This window comes from Rhodamnia argentea, chromosome 6 (genome assembly GCF_020921035.1).
Source record: "Rhodamnia argentea isolate NSW1041297 chromosome 6, ASM2092103v1, whole genome shotgun sequence".
NCBI classification, from domain to species: domain Eukaryota; kingdom Viridiplantae; phylum Streptophyta; class Magnoliopsida; order Myrtales; family Myrtaceae; genus Rhodamnia; species Rhodamnia argentea.
In genome coordinates this window covers 30,469,562-30,493,636 of record NC_063155.1, presented here as the reverse complement: position 1 = coordinate 30,493,636, position 24,075 = coordinate 30,469,562, and the positions used below count along the sequence as shown (strand labels likewise).

The window sequence follows — 24,075 nt, the reverse complement described above, 5'->3', positions numbered from 1 at the left end:
GAACAGAACGCTAATGGTGGTAGAATTGAGATAAAAGTAAAAGTTGAAAATTTTTATGAGACAATTTTTTTTTAATATAATCGAGACATATACTAAAATTATCAATAGAATTTAAACAAAAATAAAAATTAATGATTTTTTATAAAATAAAAAATTTGAATATAATTGGACAGATGCTAAAGTAGAAATTTTTTTTTTCGTATTAGGCCAATTACGCTGCAACGTAAGACTTTTCTCATGGGGCAATCTATTTTGTTTTCCCATTGGAGAGTGGAAAGATAAATTCCCTTTACTCTTACAAGAAAAAAGAAGGGACAGCCACATGATCGACATTTAATGATTTATATGATTCACTTGATCCATGGTAGATCATATAAAGTGGGGCTATCAAAAAAGCCCGAGCCTTTTCGGGCTAGGCTTCGATCTTGTCCGCATAAGGCTCAGCCGGGCCGGCTCCGATTTTTTTGACACCTACATGTTCTTTTTAATTTATTTTCTTTTCTTTTTTCTTTTTTTATATTCTTTCATTCGACGAGTTTGTCAAGTGTTTTTTATTCTAAACAAAAAACAAAAAAAGAATCCAACCCGACTCGGCTCTGAAAAGTTGAGGGATATGTAATTCGAGCTCGGGCCTGCTCAGTCCCGGTCGAAAGCCGACCTGTTGACACCCTTAATATAAAGGCAAAAAATTTCTTCCTTTTTCAAGAAAATGAGCTATTCGACCAAAAAAAAAAAAAAACACAAAATGATATGGTATCTAGGATACTTTTGAGTGTCTCGACTAGAGGTGAGTAAACTAGATCGGATAGACCCGCACCGGACCGGATTGAACAGGTCGGGTTGGTCGGGTCCTTAAGGGGGCGGTCAGGTCCCCGGTCCCAATACATGGGATCGGTGATCGGGCAGTCCGGTCTCCGGTTCCATGGTGGATGGGACCAGGCCGGACCTCCCAAATCGGACTATCTAGAATATACATACACACAAAAACAATTAGAAAAAAAATTAGAAATTTTTGAAGAACTAATTAACCTAATTTCCCCATCTTGTGCTCGAACTTTTGACTTCTTAAATCTTTAGTAATTAAGTGGGCTTTTATCAATATGCAATCTCCGATCATGTTTTATCTTGACTATATTATACAAACCCATTGTTTTGTTTGCACTTGGATTCAGTGAAGTACAAGTATAATCTTATTTTGAGCTTGATTCTTTCCATTTTGAGAAGAATGATGCACGAGCATAATCCAATTTTAATTATTTTAAGCATTTTTCTTCCTAATTTAGGATTATAAGTACTCATGCGATAATTGTATGATAATCATGTGTTTATTTTATTAAGTTGGACGGTTGATATTGAAAGTTGTTAATTTAGATCTAATGGTTAGATTTCTTTAAGCAGTTGGTGTTAATGGTCTCATTAAGACCGGATCGAAATCGAACCGGACCGCCTGGTCCGATCCGTTCCGGTCCGATCCTCAGTCCTGAAAATTTGAGTACCAAGATTATTGATCCATTCCTCAATAATCCTATTCCTCAATTCCATATCGAGACCGGATTGGCCCAAACCATGCACACCCCCAGTCTCGACTAACCACTATGAACATAAAATTCCCGCCCTCCCCGCCCAACAAATAAATTCCCAGCCAGCCCAACATTAGATTCCACTCCAGACTCTAGAGTGGCAGTCCCTCCAATGATCACAGGATCACGCCAATTTTTTTTTTTTTTATCGCCAAGATCACGCCAATTGAAATGGTAAAGAAAGTCCGACCAAAAAAACAAAAAAGGGTAAAAAACGACCTTAAAAAGACAAATAATTTGTTCACTGTTGTCTCATTAACCTATTGACAGACAACTATTCGTAATCAATGTAGAAAGAATCAGTATTGCCTGGTTAAAATTTGCAGGCAAAATATATTTGCAACTTATGGCACTGGACATCTGAGGATGTGAACCGAGTGCAGAAAGAAACTCGAAGAGATGCCGAGGTGAGGCGTCTAAACAGTTATCTTCCTTACTGAAACTACCACTAGCATATACCCAACAGTCATCTTCCTTTTACCAAGACGATGTCTCTCCGTCCTTCAAATTGCTGTGCATCATGGAGAATCTCCTAACAAACTACACATGCGAATCTGGAAGCTTCAAGGTTTCTGCATAACCCCGGCCCGGTCACCTCATGTTAACAACAACAACAATAATAAACTAAGCCTTGTCCCACTAGTGACCTCATGTTACGGATGTCAAAAATATTTACATGGTAAACCATCTCCACAAGTGGTTGAATACCATGAGCTTCTCTCATCATGAATGCAACATGTCAACCTTTGTGACTTGGAAGTGGGCTGGAAGTAATCATATAAACAAATCAGAAAGAAGCAAAAGTATTGGTAAGATCAGGTGTATAAGGATAGCTGTAAGCCCAAACAACGCATTCAGGTACTCCAGAAACTAAAATAGATCAACATGCAAGTTTTGCACCTTTACTGAACAATCACCCTCAATGGCAAAGACCATGCTTCTTCGCATAGGAGAACCTGAAGGCTGCAAATGCATCAGGGACTGCTTGCTTTATTACGTTAACCCCAAAGCAACAGCAAGTACACTAGCAGCACAAAGGCACCACGCAAGACTGCAAATGAAGAAAGGATAGTAAATCACTTGCTTCTTGACCCCATGCTACAAAAGTTCACCATTTCAACCTCAAGATGCTAAATCAAACACGATGGGTTTGAAATACAAGAAAGACCTCGTAGGTCACACCAGCAGCAATATCACAAAATTTTCTTTTTGAAAGATGTTGATACAACTGTAGTTATCCCTTTTCTACCAAAAATACATTTTTTTTCCAAATGACATCATTCAGTTAACACACACATACATACTCATAACCTACACTGTAAACATGAGGCCAATTTGGGGCCTTCATAGAATAAATTTGAGAGACATAGTAAGATCAATCAGAGAGAGAGAGAGAGAGAGAGAGAGAGAGAGAGAGAGAGAGAGAGAAGCAACAGGACCAAAAAGGGGAATTCCTAATCAATATACACGTAAACCAATTGGTTACAGTAACGTCGAGTTGAACTACATAATATAATCTGATATTGCATTGTTCTACGATAAAGGCAATCTGACAACAAAAAGTACCTGACATATTCCTCAAAACAAGCCAGAACTTAAGAGTTCAACTGCCCTATCTCGCCCAAAACTCTCATCGTCAAAATCTTCATTGGTAGAATTTTCTTGACACAGCAATTTATTTTCTTGTGTTGGGTTGAAGTCCAGACTTTCCCATCCAATTGACGGACCTTGATGGATATGTGCTTGCTCAGTAGAATTACATATGCCATCATCTACATCCTGTCCCATGTCATCGCACAGAGGCTCCACCGCTTTGTCATCCTCGGCACAAAATGGCTCGGCGTTAAGATCTGAACACAAATCAAATCCAGTTTGTTCATCAGCTACATGGTAAGCGACAGTCACCGTTCCTTGGTCAGATTGCTCTGGGCCATCTTTTCTTGGCCTTTTCCATTTCTTAGTAGATGATGTACCATCATCCTCAAAGTCTTCTTCTTCCCTTTCCCTATGTAAGTACTTCCACAGTTTCCTTTCGCCATCAAACTGTACACAAGGATCACGTTCGTAATGCAACCGATCCAGGGCTCCACTAACAACCTGATTAACCTGCGCATCAGAAACATCCTCAACAACAAACTGGGAGTCTCTGATCAGAGTACAAACATCAGCACGGGTGCCAATACTTCCAGGCAATCTGGCAGCAGCATCTCTTACAAGGCACAAAATAGTAACATGCGGAGGACGATCACGTTTGAGCATGAAATGGTCACGGGCTTTTGATGTTGGCTTACCGCCACACCTTCTCAAAGGAGCAACAATAGACTTTTTACCATCAGCAGCTGTGTAAGAGAATGCTCTGTCAGGAATTGAGTACCTCAAGAATTCTTCTTTACGAAAATAAGCTCTCACTTCCTCAGAACTAGGAGTAATAGTGTTGAGACTCTTCTGGGCTCTAAGGTCGCGGAACCTATCCTTCTCATCCAAATTAAACTGCAGCAAGACCAAAGGTGGGGGAGGAAGACTACCTATTTGTTGCAAGGTTTCTTGACCACTTTTAAGCCAATTTGCAAACGAATCGACAAGCTTGACAAGCATTTTGTGTGGCAGGCCCCAAGCCTCAGGAGAAGTTACTTCCTCAATGGTATCATGATCCGATGGACTAAAGGACACTGGGCCAATCCAGGACCAACTTTTCGTGGATTTCTCGAACACTACTAGTGCCTTCCAGCCCTTGGCCCCTAAAGGTGCTGTTCTCGATGAGAAGATTTTCAAAACACCTCTTACCAAATCCTGAAGTGGCTCCTGTGTCTCAAGAATACAAGGATCCCCAGGGTTTGATCTCACACGATTCACAATCTCCTGGATGGTAAGAGAAGGAACATTACCGTCTGCAGCATGCTCTGAATTACTGGTAGCCATACTCTTCTGAGAGAGCGGCTCATTGTCCCCACCTTCATGTTCCCCATTCTGATCTTCCATAGGTTTGCCGATGGCTATGGAGTCTTCTGGAAGCAATGTAATCATCGACATTCGAACTGCTGAAAGAAGATGTACTATGGAGAATGAGAACCCAGTATGTACCGTTGGCGTGATCAAAGTAAATGTCTTTTTCTTTGGTTTGCTCTCAAACTCTACATCTGTAACTCCGATCTCCATGATGGGCATATCCGCAATTTCATTATCTGAAGGACCATTATCAGCATCTGGCTTCTTTTTTATCCGTCTCTTTGAAGAGCTGACATCATCATTTTGCTGATGAACGTCAGCTTGCAAGCCACCATTCTCATTGCGATCGTCCCTGTACACAACATCCTCCTTTATTTTCCGCTTCTTATTCATTGAGTTGGACCCAGGGAAAGTGCCCTGTAATCTTTCATGACGATCATTCAAATATGCTTCAGCTTTCTTACCTTTATTCCCAGATTGATACAACTCATTATCTGGTGACAAACGTTGCTCCATTATCACTTCATCTTCTTGTTCAACGATGTAAACACCATGGCTCACATCAACTCTCTGCTTTCTCCCAGATGGGTATGCCTTCGATGACGAAAAGTTGTGCCTCTCACCAGGTTCGCCCTGCATTCGTCCATTCTTGCCGTGGAATTTTCTCCTATCATCGTCAACAGAACCGTAATTGTAACTGCTATCCATGACTCTAGCAGAATTCTTTACAGAAAGGTTATCTTGCATTTTGCCCTTATGCTTTGCTTTCAGAGTGTAGCTTTCTTCCTCTGGGATATAAATCTCTTCACCCCAATTACCGAAGTCATTATATGCATGCATGGTACCCTCAAATGGCCGTGGATTTTCTTCCATGTCATTCTTAAAAAGGTTCTCCCTTTTACCATACATCACAGACTTCACCCCAGCAGAACGGGAAACATCCATGACACCTCCTGGATAAGCAAACTCACTTCCCATCAAATGATCGCTGTCTTCGTCATCAGAGAGATCTGATGAGTCTGACTCCGTGACATCACCATTGAGTCCCATGCTATTGCCTCTCAATACTGCCAAATCCAGTCCCTTATTCTTTCTAGAACTCCCTCTGCCCTTCCCCTGTGAAAACTTTCCTTTGACATCAGAAGATAAGAACCGATGGTTGAAACTTGGTGAATAATCTGTCAGAGGTTTCAAACTAATGTCAGGGGATTCCCTCACCGCACTCCATTTCTTGCTCTTAGCATTACCCTCATTGAACTGCAAATCTGTAGATAAAGCTTCTCCCTTAGTCCTGCGACCAGAAAAGTCCGCTCGATTTCCTTTAAACGGCAGTTGTCGACCACGGCCTTTGACAGACTTGTTCTGATCTTCAGCAGCAAAATTCTCGATATTTTCAAGGAAGATGGATTTTTTGGCATAGTCTTGCGAAACTTTCAAATTAGGCGGCTTTACAGCTAATGTTTTCGATACTGGAGATTGATTAATAGGTTTACTCCTCCTATAGATATGCAAATCGCCCTTGGAGGACAGAGGCAAACCCACAAAACCGTCAGCAGTAAAATTGTCACTTTTAAGAAAATCATTCTTCTTCTCAGCTTTTACAAATGCAGGCTTGTCTATCAACACACTTCTAGAGATGCTTGGATCTCTTCGAGGACCTGCACCAAATATAGGGTCCTCAGCTTCATCATCGCCTCTTATCTGGTCTCTTTTTCTCAGGGTAGCCCCTTTATCAAACCCTGCAGCCTTACTCAGACGAGAAGGAACTACTGAACCATATGGACCAGCCCTATAATCAGTACCTTGGTCACTAGAAGGAAAGCCGCCTGCTAGTTCTTTTGCTGAAGGTGTCTTTGAACGTCCCAACTTCAGTGTCCCTTTAGGATTTTTTTTTCGTTGAGGAGCCACCACCTGCTCTTGCAAGGGCGTTTCAAAAGTCGGAGCTGCCATGTATGGAGAATTGCGAGCCATTTTCTGTGATATCTTTCTGTCCTTGCCCTTCTTACTCCACAATGCTTCACCCAAGTCTTCTCTCCCTGATGGAGGATCACTGTCCCTGTCTTCTTTCTCAGACATCAAGCTCTTCTGAGTCTTCATTATGTTTAGGACCCGTAACTTCTCTTCGATACTATACCCCCTGCAGTTTTTCCATGCATCCCTTATCTGACATAAATTACTAACCATGCAGTTCTGATGTTTCCTTATAAGATGGTAGTGCTGACGCTTCTGAAAAGAATGCAATCCTTCCCTATAAAGGGCAACCCTTGGCTCACACAAACCTCCCTTCAACATGTCAAACACCGTTTTTAGAGGGCTACCAAAATGAATGTTGCAGCCTGTGAAGAGTTCTTTCAAGGTAAGCATGTACGTCTCTTGGTCCATGTCAGGCAAATACTTTGTAAGGCCTAATCTTTCATCCTCAGTAAGCAACTCGTTCCACACATCAACAGATAAAATATCCTCCAATCCAGGAAGATCATACAGCTCAAAGGGAAAACTGCAAGTCTGACTCTCGACTTGGCAAAACTCCGCCCCAGTCTCGCCCAATTCCAACAAATCAAAGTCGTCAGACCCTGCCCCGGAATCGGCATCGTCGAATTCATCATCCTCATCGGACTCAGCAGCTGAGCTCCTATGAAGAATCTCATCCTCATCACTCGACATACTCTCCCTACTGACAGGTGAAAAATCCGAATCGAACCGCGATACCTTGAAACTATTCTTCTCAATTGCCATGGCCCATCACATCCAATAACAGCCCAAACCAAAGATTTATCCCACTCACTGTCCACAAACTCCAAAAACACTTCAACTACGCTAATCTGGAGCCAAAACCATCCCCGACTGCGGCAAGAAAAACGCAAACCAATGTTCAAAATTGCCACTCCAGGGAGTAAAAATTAACAAACCAAAATCCGAAAGTCGATCAAGAACACACAAAGTGACTATGGCATAAACATCGAAAAAATACGGAATTATGACCAGCAACGAAAACGAAAGGAAAACGAAAAAGCTAAAACTCGATCAAGAAGTACCTAATTGGAGATGATGCAGAATTCACGGAGAAGAATACCAAAGCTTGAAGCTTGAGGCGTCGAACAGGGTCAGAGGAGGAGAATGTGAGCAAACCCTAGAGGAGAGAGGCCCAATAAAACGCGTGGGTATGCGTCTACAGAAGGATACAGAGAGAGAAACGATGAGGACGATGATGAAGTCCGATGACAAAGGGATGAAGAAGACGATGGGACGTGGAGAGGCGAGGGCCGTGCGATTGGGGTTGTGAAAAGACTGAAAAGGGCTAGCGACAGAGGGAGGGAGACGGAGAGAGAGAACAAGGGGAAAGAGAAGGCGTGTGCTCGGAGGTGGAGAGAGAGTGGAAAAGGGTTCGGTGAGAGAGAAGAGACGACTCACCGAGTCACCGAGGTGACTCGGCGAGTCGGCGAGACAAGCCAGTCCCGTTTCACGGTTGCGGGTGATCTCCGCTTTGCAGCCGAGAGTAGCAGCCTACGTCGTTTTGCCGCCGTTGTGCGTTATCCTATATGAAAAGAAAACTCTATTTTCATGTGATGGGATAACAGAGACGGGGAAAACAAATAATTTGGCATTTGGCAAACTGTTTTAGAGATGTTTGTTTTTTTTTTTTATTATTATCCTTGAAAATAAGCTTCTTTAATGAATACGGAACTGAAAATTCAATTGATGTGAGCAGGATTCCAGGATGGAACTTAGAATCTAGAATCGAACATGTTGAGAACTTGTCCGGTTCCATGTTCTAAGATATGTAGGGGAGATCTCGGGTTCCAAAAATTAAAGACCACGTTCCTTAGGATAGGTTCTAGGTAGATAGAACCTAGAACGTGGAACATGTAACAAGATTTCGTGTTTTTATTGGTATAAGTATTCGTGTGATCCCGCGATATTTCATAGCTTCCGATGATGAGTGTGTAATTTGAAACCATGAATATGAGCTTACATTTGTGGCAATTATTATGACTGAGATGTTTACTTTGTTAATATTTCATATTCATACGCGTGCTTAAATATGAGCTATGGTTGTGGTCAGTGGATTGTAACAACAAGTGGTTATCATTAAATGTGATGATTCACCGTAATCGTTTAATTAATAATACAAGAAAAACCTGGGTAAATCCTTGAACCTGTAACAGCATAGGTTCCAAGTTTGAGGTTCTAAAAAAACGATGAACCTATTTTGACGGGTAGGTTCCAAGTTTCGGATGGTACCTATAATGAATCTGAAACCCCTCACCTCTAAAATCGAGTCGATATTAGGAAAAAAAATCTACTTAAGTTGTGCATGATCAGAAAAATTCTATCTAATTTGAGCCGTCATCCAATCCCCTCCTCAATAACGTGGAACCATATTTCATCTAAAGTAGTACATAAGATGATTTTATGAAAATTTTCAGGAGCATTGGAAGAAATTTCTATTCAAATTGGCTTCTTGTGGAGCACAAAGTTCTTACTATGATGTTTTTTCACTTTTGCTATGATCTTACCCTTCTGATTACGAATGCAAGAGAAAACTCATGCACAGAAAAAACGAGAAGATTTTAAGGAAAAAAAATTAGTTAATGCATAATGCAAGTTTTTTTTACATTCATTATGTTGAATGCATTTAAATAAAGATATGAAGAACCAAGAATTTAACGAGAAACTATCAGTTTTGATGAATTAAGAAATAGACAGAAGGGATGAAGACATGAAATGCAAGGTTATCTATTTCTTTATGTCTACATAATTTATAAGATGACAAAGGATGGGTTATTCAAACACAGGCCCATGAAACCAAATATAGAGTTTTTTTTTTTATAATTTTCCTACCAATAAAAAAAATGTCACTAAAAATCCTAAACTTTACCCATTGCGACGACGCTTTGAGTAGTGGTATTGAAACAGGCACACTTTAGATTTTTTTTCCTACAAATTTGCGGTATCTATTGGGGCGGGTTAAAAAGAAACTTCAAATTTTTTAAAATAGAAAATTAGTTTGGATTTTGGCAAACTGTTTTCGAGACGTTATTTTTAAAAACTATCCTTCACAATCAGCTTCTTTAATAAATACTAAACCAAAAATTCAATCTATATTGGAAAAAGTTAACTTAAATTGTACATGATAAGGAAAATTTCTAATTAATTTGAAATGTCATTCAGCCAATTGTACACACAAGAATTTTATGACATTTTTTTGGAGAATCAGAGGGTGAAATTTCCATTCAAGTTGGCCTTTCATGGAGTACAAAGATTTTGGGTAAAATCATAAATAAGATCCTGAAATGCCTTCATTTTTTTTAAATAAGAGCCTAAAGTGAATCTTGTTTTAAATAAGGGTCCGAAATGGCCATGGCTGTTTTCAAATAAGGGCATGACCTAACCGGCTAGCTCTATATTCCAGGTGATCAAGGGCATTTTTGTCCAAAGATAATTTTTAATTTAATTAAATTAAGAATAATAAAAGTAAAAGCACAAAAGTACATGTGGGAGGACTATGGCCTCTACCCGCCACTGGTGGGGTGGTGGGGTGTTGGCAAGTTTGGCCAAAGTTTGCATGCCCTCTCTCAATTCTAGCAAGGTCACCTTGTCGGCCATCACCGCCTGTGGACAGTCCTAAGGGGAGGGCCTAGCCCTCCTGCTAATTTTTTTTATTTTTGTGTTTTTTTTAAAGTTTTGGCTTTCTTATTTTTTTGTGGAAATATTTTTGAATTTATTAACATAATTTAATTAAGATTTTGTGTAAAAATTAGGATTCGAATCAAAACGATATTGTTTTACTACTTTAGTTAACCTTAGTGCCTCATAGTACACCACGTAAGAGAGATTAAATATTGAAAAAAAATGTGAGAATTTTTTGTTAGTCAAATTAGATAAAATTAGCAAAAAATCAAGTCTTGGGCACAGGTTGGCCTTGCTTGTAGGCGGCAAGGATTGCCTAGGTGAGGCCAGGCCTCACCTTTAGCTTTTGAAGGAGGCCTCACTCGACCCTCTTGCATGGAACAGTGGTGGTCGGCCATCGCCCGAGACCGGCCACCATGAAAAGGAAAGAAAAAAAAAAAAAGAAAATGTCGAAAATGCCCTTTACCGGCCGACGAGGTCAAGTTCTTTTTTGATACACATGGTCACTTTAGATCTTTATTTGAAATAAGGTCCACTCAATGTTATTATTTAAGAAAATGATGGTACTTAGGAACTTATTTGAAATAAGTTCCACTTCAAGCTCTTATTTTAGAAAATAAAGACACTTCGGACTCTTATTTGAAAATTTTCCAAGATTTTATTATAGTGTTTTTTATTTTTTCTACAATCTTACTCATCTATTTACAAATATATGAGAAAACTCGTGCACAGAAAAGACAAGAGTATTTGAAAGAAAAAAAATCGGCTATTCATTAACATAAGTTTCGTCGAATGTGTCAAAGCAAAGATATGAACAACCAAGAATTTGATAACAAACTAGGACTTTTTTTTTATGAATTAAGGAGATCGAAGGAATGAAGTGGCTATAAAACAAATTTAAAGATTATCTATTCGTTGTGTGTAAATAAATATTATATTAGGTTAACTATCACTACTGACCCCCCCCAAAAAAAAAAAAAAAGCTATCACTAGAAAAACGTTGGCAAGGCAAGTGAATGGAATTTCAAAGTACTGCTTTGTTTGGAAGCGACCATCGTGGATGGGGATACTGGGCGTAATTCAACCCAAACTCCATTCCCAAATCTCTAAGCCAAGTAGTCTTCTTTGTACACAGCTGAGCAACCTCGAGGTCAAAATTTCTGCCACCAAAACATTTTTTTTTTTTTGTTGTCAACGAGCTGGGACATAGGCCCAAATGAAAAATATCACCGAAAATCGTAATTTTTACCCTCTTGTCACTATTAGGCATAGCTTAGGATGTTTGGTGGTAAACGGATTATAATTTTGTTCCCCGGGTATGGATTTGGAGATTTTGGCAACACAGAATTTGGGGTACTAACATAATTTATGAATTTTCTGTTGCACACACAAAAGTTCTGGGTCATAATGTTGAAGTGGGCATACTTTAGGGTTTTGGGCGTAAATGTGTGGTATCTAACATGGAGGGTTAAAAAGAAACTTCATTTTCGGAATAAAAAAAATTAGTTTGGAATTAGGTAAACTGTTTAAGAAACATTGTTTTTGATAATTATCCTTCGAAATAGGCTTCTTCAATAAATACTGAACTGAAAATTCATTCTCCGTTGGAAAAAATTAACTCAAATTGTGCATGATAAGGAAAATTTCTTACTAATTTGAACAGCCGTTCAACCCCTTTTTTAATCACGTGGGATTATGTCTCATGTAAACAGTACATAAAAGATTATTATGAAAATATTTCGGAGATTCGAAAGGTGAAAGTTCCATTCAAGTTGGGTTTTTGTGGAGCACGAGGATCTTATTACAATGTTATTTACTTTCTCTATGGTCTTACTCATCTGTTTACAAATATATGAAAAAACTCGTGCACTAAAAAGACGAGAAGATTTTAAGAGAAAAAATTAATTCATGGACAATGCAATTTTATTTACATACGTTCTGTTGAATGTTTCAAACCAAAAATATGAAAATCAAGAATTTAATGAGAAATTACGAGTTTTGATGAATTAAGAAGCGGATAGAAGGAATGAAGACATAAAAAATTCGCAATTTTCCCATTTCTTTTTGTCTAAATAATTTTTAGGATGACAATAGATATTTTTACATGTCTTATAATTGATAATAAAATAACATCAGCTTAATTGTCACCAGAAAAACGCTGGCAATGTAAGTGAATGGAATTTCGAAGCCCAAACTCCATTCCATGTCTCTAAGCCCAATAGTCTTTTGCATACATTTTACCGACCCAAGGTTGTAATTTCTGGCCACTAGTCAATGAGCCCGAACACAGGCCCATGAACCCAAACATAGATTTTTTTTTTTTGGCACAAATGGTTTCTGAATTTTGACCAAATGTGCAATGTAGTCCTTAAACTTTTAATTTGACTAATATAGCCCTGAATTTTATCCTAATGTGCAATGTGATATCCGAACTTTTAATTTGACCAATATGATCCCTGAACTTTTGGAACATGCTCAACTTATTCCCCGAACTTGAATAAATGGAAAGACTATATTGATCATCTTTATATAGTTCAAGGATTAAGTTGAACATGTTTTAAAAGTTCAAAGATCGTAAAATTCAGGGACCACAATTACACATTGAGTTAAAGTTTATGGACTCATCTGGTCAAATTAAAAATTTAGGGACTATATTACATATTGAGTCAAAATTCATTGACTATTGGTGTCATTATCCCTACCAATAATAAAGAAGGAAAAACACCAATAAAAGTCCAATAGACATAGTTTATGGTACTCGGCGGTAGATGGAGGCTAATTTTGGTCACACTGGAGCAAATTTGTGATTTTTAATGACATAAAATTTGGAGTATTGGTGTCACTTAGGCAGAGTTTATGGTTTTCATGACACAAATGTTTTGAGTAGTGATGTTGCAATGAGCATACTTTAGAGTTTTTGTGTAAATTTGCGGTATCTATCAAGGGCGGGTAAAAAGAAACTCCATTTTGGAAATATAAAAAGTAGTTTGGGATTTGGCGAACCGTTTTCGAGAGATTTTTAAAAAGGGCAAGTCCCCCAGAAATTCTAAAACTGGTTAGAAAGCGCAATAAAGTCTTAACCCTTTCAAAAGTGCAATTAAGTCATAAAACTTGTCAAATTGGTTTATCAAGTTTGCCCGTTAACTTTATGAATTTGGCCGATGAAAAATATTGACGTGACATTTTTATTAATTTGAACGGTCAGCCATCCCCTTCTTTAATCACGTGGGATTGTATTTCATGTAAATAGTACATAAAATATTTTTATGAATCATCCGTTTACAAAATATATAAGAAAACTTGTCCACAGAAATTACAAGAAGATTTTAAGGGAAAAAATGAGTTGATGCATAATGTAAGTTTGTTTGCATACGCTTATGTTAATGTTTCAAAGAAAAGATATGATAATCAAGAACTTAATAAGAAACTAAGAGTTTTGATGAATTACGAAACGAATTTATCGAATAAAGACATCAAATGGATGTCTTAACATTGATAAGGAAATTGCATTAGGTTGACTGTCACTAGAGAAAAGTTGGCAAGAGAAATATAGCATCGTTTAGAAGTGGACATTGGGTGGATCTCTTCCCACTCCATTCCAAATCTCCAAGCCCAGTAGTCTTTTGTATACAGTCGACCGATTTTGAGGTTGTAATTTTCGACCACCAAAGCATTTTTTTTTTTTATAGAAATAGAGTCTTTTTTTTTTCCCTACCAATTAAAATAAGGGAAACTACCACTAGAAATCCTGAATGTTGTCCACTGGAACATTAGTAGGCAGTTTTCGTCAAACCAGTATAAGTTTGGAAATTTTAATGACACAAAATTTGAGGAATTGGTGTCACGATAGACAGGATTTATCATTTTTTTTTTATATTGCAACGAGTATAGTTTAGCGTTCTTGTGGTGTAAACCCAAAATGGAATTTGATACTCAAAATTTTCCAACTTTAACTGTACAATTACACCCGCACTTCGAAATTGGCCAGGCAATTGTCGTATGTACCCCAATGTATATATCAATGCACTTCTCGACTCTAGGGGCTTGAAAAACGTGTTCCTTAACAATCCTTTTGTAAACTTCACAATAGGTGGAAAGACCATTCACGTATCGATTTTGATTGGTCTTAGGACCATTTAGAGGTGATCTTTTGAGAACACCTATGTTGAGTTTTTGACTTTCAAACTAATGATAAGGTTATTTGGACCATTCACTTTTATTTTAGGGTTTCCTCAACAACCTATCTACTAAACTCACCATGTACATCTCTTCGACAATCATCATCTATATAGACCGCCATCTCGAGGAGAAATCAAGAATCGCCTTCATCTATACTTATCAACGGTAAGCGAAGAAACCGATGCACGATCTGGAAAATTCTGGACTTACTAAGATCAATTTACAAAATCGGTCTATTGATAAATCGAGCTGTTGTCTGTCATTGACTTTGTGATATGGTCCACCTGTTGAAAGGGCCATTCACACTCTAATGCATCACTCAATAAACCAATTCTGTAAAACTAATTTACTAAGTCCAGCATCACTCACTCAATTGGCACACCCTTGTCACCGATATGTAGAGGGAGATGCATTGTTGAGATAGTAATTTCCCATCGCCCGACCCCATTATTGATTTTTCTTTCGGACCAAAATGGGAAAAATTATCAAAAAAGCCCTAAGTCTATTGTAATTGTGTTAATTCGGTCATAAACTTTTTTTTTTTGCCTATCTAGTCCTCAACCTTTTGCAATTGTGTTAATTCATTCCATCCGGCCAATTTTAGCCGGTTGGCGCTGATGTTGACACCCGCCGTAAGACGATATAATAATTTATTATTTATTTATTTTCTTTTTCATTTTTTCATTTTATTTTTTTTCTTGCATCTTCTTCTTCTTCTTCCTCTGGCCGGTCGCTGGCCAAAGGTGACATCGTTGGCCTTAGGTTAAGCTTGCCCCCGTTGGCCACTAGCGAGGGCTAGGTCAACCTCGCCAGAGGCCGGCAAGGCCAAACCTCGCCTTGCCAACCTAGATCGGGCGAGGTCGAGCCTCATGGACCGCTACCTCCGGCTAGAGGAAGGAGGAGAGGGGAAGAAAAGAAAATACATGAATAAAAAAAAATATTAAGTCGCCAGACGCTTGGTGTCGGCTGACCCAAAATTTCTCGAATGGATTGAATTGACACTATTGCAAAGGCTTATAATTGAATCAACAAAAAAATATTTAGAACTAAATTAACACAATTGTAATTGGTTTAGGACTTTTTTTTGATAATTTTCTCGAAGAAAATGTTGTGTTGATATACGACATCTTTCTCATCCTATGATAATCACTTACTAGGGCCCGTAGTCACACAGATGCTACATCTGCATAACCAAAATCTGTTCTGGGATATTGATTCATCGATCCCTTCTCTGAAGGCCTTTTCCCAATGCAAAATACGATCTTTAATATACCTAGACCTCAAACGTATGCATGAATCACCATGTGTAGTCTCGAGCGCCACAATGGTACCAAGTCCTCTACTTTTGACAGCAGCTTTTAACGAGCGGGATGGTGACAAAACCTTTTATGATCGATACAAAGAAGCAGAGCATGCATGCAAGGGGTAAAAAAACCAAGGCAGAAATAGAGGAGGGAGTGAGCGATTGGGTGGTGGTTAAGCAGCAGGACAGAAAAGGACACTGCACCACTCATTCATTACTCATTAGACAATTGAGATGTTTCTCATTCTAGAGTTCACAGAATACATCACAGAAACCAAGACAAAAAAAACCAACAGAAAAGTCGCATCGCAGATGGAAACCCTACCCTATTATTAATCTAGCAGAGAGAGAGAGAGAGAGAGAACAGCTAATTTTTAAGAGACTTCTTTGTTTTTTTCGGTTAATAGGACGGCCTGACCCATCGTGCGCCTGGTCACATTTGTTAAGTCCAGTCAGATCCATCAGATTCAACGGTTACGAGATGGTCGATGGCGACCTTGGTTGGGAATTAGATGCTCAGCTCGAGGTTGTTCCGCTCTTCCTTGAGATTGGTGGCCGTGGTTGGGAAGAGGTCTAGAGTTTTGAGGGATGGTCTGGAGAGACGGCCGGGGAGGGTCGAACCCACTTCTGCCACTGTGGTCATCGGTTTGTGGTCGTCGCCGTACATTTTCTTGGACAGCCTCTCCATCTCCACCGTCGTCTTCTCCAACATTTCTGTCGTCCATTTGTTAGTACTCATCACCTGCGTTGTTGCACCACCAAATCCTCCCTAAACGAAAGAGAAAAGGTTTACCGTCTTGGCTACTGGATCCCAAAAGGCCAAAAAAACTACATGATAACCCTATTTGTGTGAGAAGGGGCACACCAATACGCAGCCACAAATTGAACAACCAAGTCACATCACAATCTTGTGCTTTTTCCATGTTATTAGATACCCTTCTTTCATCTTTGCCTAAAGTGCAAGAAACACTAGAAGATAAAACCCGCGTGGTAAGTTTTTGAACAATTGAATTGAAGAAACCAAGAGGGTGTTTACCTGGGGAATCAAGCTAGAAGTAGGGTTATAATAAGCAAGTTGCAGGTCATTAGAAGCAGCTGGAGGAGGAGGAAGGGACTGAGGATGAAGGAAGCTCAGGAAGTGATAGTTGTGGTGGTTATTCATCATCATGTGTTGGTGATCATAGTGAGGATGATGGTGATGATTACAAAGGAGGCTGGTGTTAAGTTGGCAGTGGTGGTGGTGGAGTTGCTTTGAGAGCTTCCTCCTGAGCTTCTGTCTGTCCCTGGCCTTGTGGTTCTGGAACCAGTAGAACACATTCTTGCCCTCTATCTTGCCATACAAGGAGAGGTGGGCTGTGATCTGCTGTATTTGAGCCGCATTCGGCGTCCTCACCCCACTCCGGTACATCTCCTCCAAGATCATCAGTTGCTCTGGTGTTGGGCACCACCTTGTTGAAGCTGAAGGAGACATGATATTGCTTGCAAAATCCTAGGTTTTGTTTGGGGTTTTGGGTACTTGAGAGGAATTGTTGTGGGGATTCAGGAGGGGGACAAGAAGGATTGAAGAGAAAGAGGGGCTCAAAAGGAGAGGTTAAAAAGAGAGCATTATAAGCTTGTCTTCTCAGAGCGGCCTTCACTGTGGAGATTCAATATCCATACAGAGAGAGAGAAAGTGTAATTGAATGATGATAGTATCATCATAACCCTATCATTAACTTTCTCCACAGAATGAAGCAGACAAAGAGTAAGTTGGGGATCAGAAGCTTGTATCGACTTAAATGAAAAGGAAAGCAAAAAGTAGAGTTTGCTATTTTGAACAAAGTGTCCTTTCTCTCTCCTCCCAGTCCATTCTCTCCCTGTCGTTTCCTTTTTCTTCCCCCTTCCCCCCTCTCTTTTAAGGGACTATCAGCTCATACATGATCAATTCTACTACCTAGTCGAATCATGCGAGCTCGACGCATGGAGCATATCGATCATACGGATCTCGTGCAGGCCTGCCGAATCAAGCAGCTCACGCACGCCGAGCTTACATGCGCTCATCGCACACAACTATTCTTCCTCTCTTTCCAACAACGAAGATGAAACATGTTGTAGAGGACATCTGCGATTGCCAAATCTGAAACTAGTTAAGCTAGCGCTTGACATTAGATTCATATAAGCATGTTGTTGATCTTCATGCACAGTACAAGCCTATTCGAGATCAATCCATAACTATCAAAACTTCAACAGACAATAATGCTATTCTGTTGTGTGAAAACGCGAATGAGGGGGAATATGTCTTGATTTGAGAGGGAGTCCTATTAGTGTATTGATGAGCCTCACAGCATTATCTTTCATTGAATTAACTTAAATGCAAGCTCAGAAACTGCTGGGGGAACAAGAAAAGGCTGCGTATACATTCAAGGTAAAAGATTTTTCACATAGTATGAAGTTACAATGAAAGTGGACGATCACTAATTCTCTGTCTCCCACAACTACAGGTGAACAACTGCTGCGTAGGACGGATCAAATTTTGAATGTCATGCGTGTAAAGACAAAGTTAGGCAAGTGAAAAACCATCTATTTATGATTTGAGATTTGGTTTGATCTCATTCCCTGTTTACATTACGGCTTCCAAACTGTTTAACAGGTCCATTTTTCCCTTCTCTCTCTCTCTCTCTCTCTCTCTCTCTCTCTCTCTCTCTCTCTCTCTCTCTCTCTGGGACATGTATGGGTCCAAGTTTTGACTACTGTATTATGTAGTCCTGACGTTAACAATTCAAGGTCTCTCTGACTATTACCAGATTCACCATTGCAGGGAGGTCCCGCTCATGCACGTCGATGGGGGGCCGCTACCGCTAAAACCCTCTCTCTCTCTCTCTCTCTCTCTCTCTCTCTCTCTCTCTCTCCTCCATTGCATGTTGAACTTCTTGCAGGATAATTAGTTGTTGCAATTTGAATATCACGTCAAGAATATACAAAGTAGCTGTTAATCTGTACAGCTACATCATAAACTCAGCAGCACATGTGATCAAATTAAGATGAACATAAATTTGTCCTTTGGTTTCATACATACAAGTACACGATAGATTTGGACCAAAAAAAAAAAAAAAAGTACACGATAGATGGGTAGAAGACGTTATGCAGCACATCAAGGGCCCTTAAATTATCATAGCATGTCTGTGAAGCGCGCGTTCAACTTTAAGCAAGCGACCGAGTGGTAAAATAATTAAAACTTTGCGCTTCAAGATGCTCTGAAATATTTGGTTTCGACAACTCAATACAAGTGCATTCATCTTAAGTTGTATGAACAAAACCAGGCGGTTTTGGGTGGTTCCCGGTGTTAGGTTTAGCGAAATGGATAATAGAATGGATGCATAGAGAGAGAGAGAGAGAGAGATTGCTCTAATTTCATGTTAGAAAGTCCAACTCAAAAAAGAGAGATTGCTATGATACCATATTAGAAAGTCCGACCAAAAAGCTTAATAATATAAAGAGCATATATAACTTATTATCAGGCGATGTAGGACAACAACTTTAACCGCCAGTTCTAGATGTGGACACACCCACCCATGCTTTCTTTTTCTTATTATTGGTAGTAATTTATTACAAATCTAAAAACAATTGTCCATTCTTCACTCTCCCACGTTGAAACCCTAATGGCCCCAATATTCACTCACGCCTCTCTCATACTCATGATGCTCACTTTGTCACTCACTCAGGCCTTTCTCCCTCACGACGCTCACTCTCAGACTCTCAATCACACCTCTCTACTCTCAAAGCTTTGCTCACGACACTCACCGTCAGTTACGCCTCTTCTCGATTCAAGCATCTCTCTCTATTCTATCTACGATAATGGATTAGGGATTTTGCATGTCCTTGTTAATTGAGATAAATTTATGAGTTCTTGCTGTTGGGCAAAGTTTGCTCGGAGTGATTATGCACTCGCTTCATCTACAAACTCGTTGATTTTGTTGCAAAAGACGTGTCGATTAATGAGTCGCGCGTTTCTTCCGAAAGTCCAGGAACTAGGAGCGGTTATGGGAATCTCCTTAGATATTCCGGTAGAAGTAAGAAGGGCTAGTGAATCTGCTATTCAACGGATTTTGGAGGCTCGAACACGAATGGATTTGCCATGTTTTTGTGATAGTACATGTTTTCTTTTCACGTTGATAGGAGAAAAAGACAATATTGATATTCCCACTTGCTTGTGCCAAAACATTTCTGGGACATGACCGGTTCCTGGATGGGTCTAGGATCAAGTGAGCCGGTTCCACAAATGAAGAACCAATCCTTCTAGTCTTATTCCCAATTTCAGGGTGGGAATTTGCCCAACCTGAAACGGACCATCTCTATAATTTACTCACAAATTTTCAAAATAATCACATTCTTACCAACATATATGTGCCAAGGATTGAGGTACTATAGGAAAGGACGCGACAGGGGATACGAATTCTAACACAGATAAGAACACGCGACAGGATTTGTAATTGCCATTTTCTTAATATGGTGTACAACTTCGACTGTTCGCTTAACTGTCTAGTCCCACTTCATCATTAATTGCTACTTTGGAAGAGAGCAGCACAGGAAAAACAAAAACAAAAATGAAAAGAAACAAAACCCCAAAAATGATTGGAAAGTCTTATCAGGAATAGATCATTCTTTGTCCATAATTAATTTAATTTTATTATAATCTCGTCCAAGTCATCTGTTTACCCAGCCATCAACATGTTGGATAAGGAGTGGTCTATTCTGAAATTTATCTCGATGTCCTTGTAGCATCAAATCATCAGTTGCCTCTCTCTCCTCTCTCTGTAATTACATACCTCAGTCATACTTGTACCTTCCCCAAGGATGACGTCATTTCGCGACCATATAAAAGGGGTTCGCGTGTTATTGCCTCCTGAGTCCTAGTATGCTTCTTCCACGAAAATACTTGGACTGAACTGCACTGTTTTTTCAAGGTTTCGAAGAAACCAAGAGCGGGTCAAAGAACATGCATGGCAGGTGGGCGATGGGGAGCAAGCAAGATACGTTAGCAAGTGGTTATGCGAGAGTGATTTGACTTGAGATAGCAGCAAAGCCAAGCCCGAACAGTCGGGCCTAGCCTGAGGTTTTATGCTACCCTAAGTCTAAGGAGATGGCTCCACTCGTGACAAATTTTAAGTCCCAACGCAATGACAACGAGAAGTGAGCTGAAAAATGTTTAAGGTTTTGTTTTGTGCTTTCAGGAGATTCCTTGGAACAATTAACAACAAATCTCACAGTTTAGGAAACCAGAAGAAGAAAACGAAAGAACACAGCGTTCCCTTTCAACATATCAAAGTACTGTCCGTTCCTACAGAATTGGTTGGATTATGAAAGATAAATGTTAGATGAATAGGAATAGTATACATGGTTATCAGTTTTTTTTTTTCCTCTTTTTTTTTTTTTCATGTCTGATAAGCATTCAGTGCACGTCTTGGCAATCCACAGGAATCAGGATGGCAGATCTTTTATAAACCCAGAAAATAGCCTCCCTGAATCCTGACTCAATTTCAATGTACACAACGCAAGCAAACGCAACCTGAGTGCACATACTCATCAAGGTTCATCGCTCGGCCCGACTTTGCTTGATCAAGAGTAACACTGCTACAACGACAGGAATTGATATCATTCCTAGAGCTTCAACAATGTTGGGTCTTGTGATCTCAGGGAAAAGGATGCTCCCATACTTTATTACAGCGGCACCAGCAATAGAACCGGCTCCTAATTTCCAGAGATAGTTCAAATCCTCCTGCTAATGCCGCATATATTAAAATAGCATCAGAATCAACTGCAGCTTAACTGATGAAGAGTCCAATATCATCAAATCCACATCTGAATTCTGAAATATGTCTGTTGTTCACTATCTTTACTAGAATTAACAACAGCCCCACAGACCCTGACTTCATCTACCGCATTTAATGGAAGACTAGTTCAAATCTTATTTTAAGTTGATTATATCTCAAATGCAGAAGCTCAGCCACCTTACCAACAAAAGAAAACGATTCTCTGGTTTTCTATACGGTCGACTTTGGATGCAACAGCATAAAGAACTTCACTACTTTCCAAGCCCTCCCCTTCAGAGAAAGCCCGAGTGGCCTATGCTATCAAGCGGTGCCAAACTTTGGGAGAACAGTGGGCAGAGGCCCGCAACAGGCTCCGCAGAGCCTCAGACAAACCTCTAACTGACCATGCTCAGTTACTCTCTAGCTAACACTAGAGAAAGCTATGAGAAGGCGCCGATGCAACAACAGTTTTGTGTACACATACAGTCAATGTGTAACTACTCCTAACATAAATATGCAAAGATAAAAAATTTGGCTACTGAATGTTCATGTACAAAAGGAACTCTCATCTCTAATCCTTCTGTTCTCCTATGAGAATGCTTCCTTCACCATTACCGCCCCTTTCTCCTCCCCATAACGGCTCTATGGCACTACCCATTTGTATGGTAGTATCACATATAGATGTCTTCGGAGATTAGAATAAAACTAAAAGTCTTGTGTACACACAGTCATATCGTCCTGCTAACCCCACAAATATTAAAATAGCATCAGAATCAAATGCAGCTTAACTGATGAAGAGTCGAATATCGTCAAATCCAGATCTGAATTCTACAATGTTAGCCATCTTTCCTAGAATTAAAAATAGCCGTCCCACAGACTCGGACTTCATCTACTGCATGTAATGGAAGACTAGTTTAACCAAAAAAAATGATTCTCTGGTTTTCTATATGCTCAACCTTGAATGTAACAGCACAAAGAACTTCACTACTTTCCAAGTCCTTCCCTTCAGACAAAGCCTGAGCAGTCCATGCTATCAAGCTGTGTCGAGCTTTGGAAGCAGAGGCCGGCAACAGGCTCCGCAGAGCCTCAGACAAACCTCTAACTGACCATGTTCAGTTACTCTTTAGCTAACACTAGAGAAGGCTATGAGAAGGCGGCGATGCAACAACAGTTTTGTGTACACATACAGTTAATGTCTAACTACTTAACATAAATATGCAAAGATAATAAATTGGTTACCGAATGTTCATTTACAAGAGGAACACTCATCTCTAATCCTTCTGTCCTCCTATGAGAATGCTTACTTCACCATTACCACCCCTTTCTCCTCCACATAATGGGTCTGCGGCACTACCCATTTGTACAGTAGTATCACATATAGATATCTTTGGAGAATAGAATAAAACTAACGGTAACCAAACCTGTCTAGATAACTCACACAAACGCGATAATGGGTTCGGTCTGATCCATGCCTACATGCAAGTGTCATCAAGTCGCAGGGTTAGGGAGAAAGGGCTAAATTTGGAATCACCAAATGGCCATGAAAATCCTTTTAGGGCTCAGACTCGAGCATAGAAATTCGAACCCGGGTTTCGCAGTACAAGGGAACACTTACCGGCACCAAGTGATGGACTCTTTCTCAAACTAAAGGTAGTGATGGGAGTTTGAAAATCCCACCTCTTTGGGGCACTGAACCAAAACCAATTGTAGCTACCTTTCAATCAGGATCAGGACATAGCAATGCATTTTTTCCTGCTCTCTCTCTCTCTCAGGTCAAAAAATTAACTCCCACCTCACAAAACTGCAATTCAAATTTAGAATTTAGAACCTCAAATTCAAGTGACTACTAATCCCAATCGCCCTCCTATCTCCTGTGCTGAGATAATTTTGAGCTTGGCTGGCCATTACTTGCACTTTACCCCCCAACTTCAGACAAGAAAAATTCTAGAGTTTTCAGAAACTATGCGCAATTGCAAAGTCCGGTAGCAAATATAGTTCGCAGAGAGAGAGAGAGAGAGAGTAACCTGGGAGGTGTAAGAATCCCCACAGCTTGAACCTTTATCGTCACTTTTGGGATTATTAGCAGCAAGAACATGACAAGACCTCCTTATCCTCGTCTTCGGAATGATGGAGTTTTGTCCAAAACCCTTGACCGTACTTGTGGGTCGTTGACGGTGGATGACGAAGGGATTACGCCGGGGGTATCCGCAGAAATTGGTGGAGACTGCAACTTCCATGGCCATTGCCTTCTCTCTGCAACAGCACCACTTCGATAATGTTTAGATCCCACTCCCAGTAAGCTGACTTGTCCGGTCGGACCGAAAGAACCGGTTTTTCGTTCCAATCCGGCGTCATTCATAAATTTTTTCTGCAGTTTCTTTTCAAGATACCATCTATTTTCTTTTGCGTTAATAACTCTTGAGAAAATTCCAAAAAAAGGCATGAAGTCCTCTCATTTTCTCAAATAAAGGTCTCAAGTGAACCTTATTTTAAATAAAAACCTAAAGTGGAATAATATATTTTAAATAAGAGCATGAAATTACCATAGAATTTCAAAAAATGATTTGACCTCAAGGGCATTTTCTTTATTTCTCACTTTGATTATTTTTTTATTTTTTTCCTTTTTTGATTTTTAAAAATGAAAAAA

At 39.7% G+C, this 24,075-nt stretch overlaps 3 protein-coding genes across 9 annotated transcripts; all 3 read right to left on the bottom strand.

The window, feature by feature from the left end:
- Positions 1-1,874: 1,874 nt before the first annotated feature.
- Positions 1,875-7,998, bottom strand: LOC115752161. 5 transcript variants are annotated; one of them, XR_004016693.2, is made up of 4 exons: positions 7,562-7,998; positions 3,147-7,370; positions 2,481-2,631; positions 1,875-2,344 (listed from the first exon to the last, which is right to left on the bottom strand). XR_004016693.2 is itself a non-coding variant. In XM_030690210.2 (3 exons), exon 2 carries the CDS (start codon positions 7,260-7,262, stop codon positions 3,159-3,161), a length of 4,104 nt encoding a protein of 1,367 aa, XP_030546070.1. In that variant the 5' UTR covers positions 7,263-7,370; positions 7,562-7,998; the 3' UTR covers positions 1,876-2,344; positions 3,147-3,158. The 5 variants fall into 5 exon arrangements, 3 of the variants coding, with proteins under 3 accessions (XP_030546070.1, XP_030546067.1, XP_048135802.1); XR_004016694.2 differs by having other exon boundaries at positions 2,481-2,543; XM_030690210.2 differs by lacking the exon at positions 2,481-2,631 and having other exon boundaries at positions 1,876-2,344.
- Positions 7,999-16,147: 8,149 nt separating this feature from the next.
- LOC115752200 (WUSCHEL-related homeobox 3-like) lies at positions 16,148-17,201 on the bottom strand. Its single transcript, XM_030690276.1, has 2 exons — positions 16,676-17,201; positions 16,148-16,408 (listed from the first exon to the last, which is right to left on the bottom strand). The coding sequence occupies exons 1-2, from the start codon at positions 17,108-17,110 to the stop codon at positions 16,148-16,150; spliced, it is 696 nt and encodes a 231-aa protein (XP_030546136.1). The 5' UTR covers positions 17,111-17,201.
- Positions 17,202-20,989: 3,788 nt separating this feature from the next.
- LOC115752266 lies at positions 20,990-23,729 on the bottom strand. 3 transcript variants are annotated; one of them, XM_030690375.2, is made up of 2 exons: positions 23,453-23,728; positions 20,990-21,397 (listed from the first exon to the last, which is right to left on the bottom strand). In XM_030690375.2, the coding sequence occupies exons 1-2, from the start codon at positions 23,669-23,671 to the stop codon at positions 21,209-21,211; spliced, it is 408 nt and encodes a 135-aa protein (XP_030546235.1). In that variant the 5' UTR covers positions 23,672-23,728; the 3' UTR covers positions 20,990-21,208. The 3 variants fall into 3 exon arrangements, with proteins under 3 accessions (XP_030546235.1, XP_030546236.1, XP_030546238.1); XM_030690376.2 differs by having other exon boundaries at positions 21,062-21,394; positions 23,453-23,724; XM_030690378.2 differs by lacking the exon at positions 20,990-21,397 and adding an exon at positions 22,351-22,813 and having other exon boundaries at positions 23,453-23,729.
- Between the last annotated feature and the right edge of the window lie 346 nt (positions 23,730-24,075).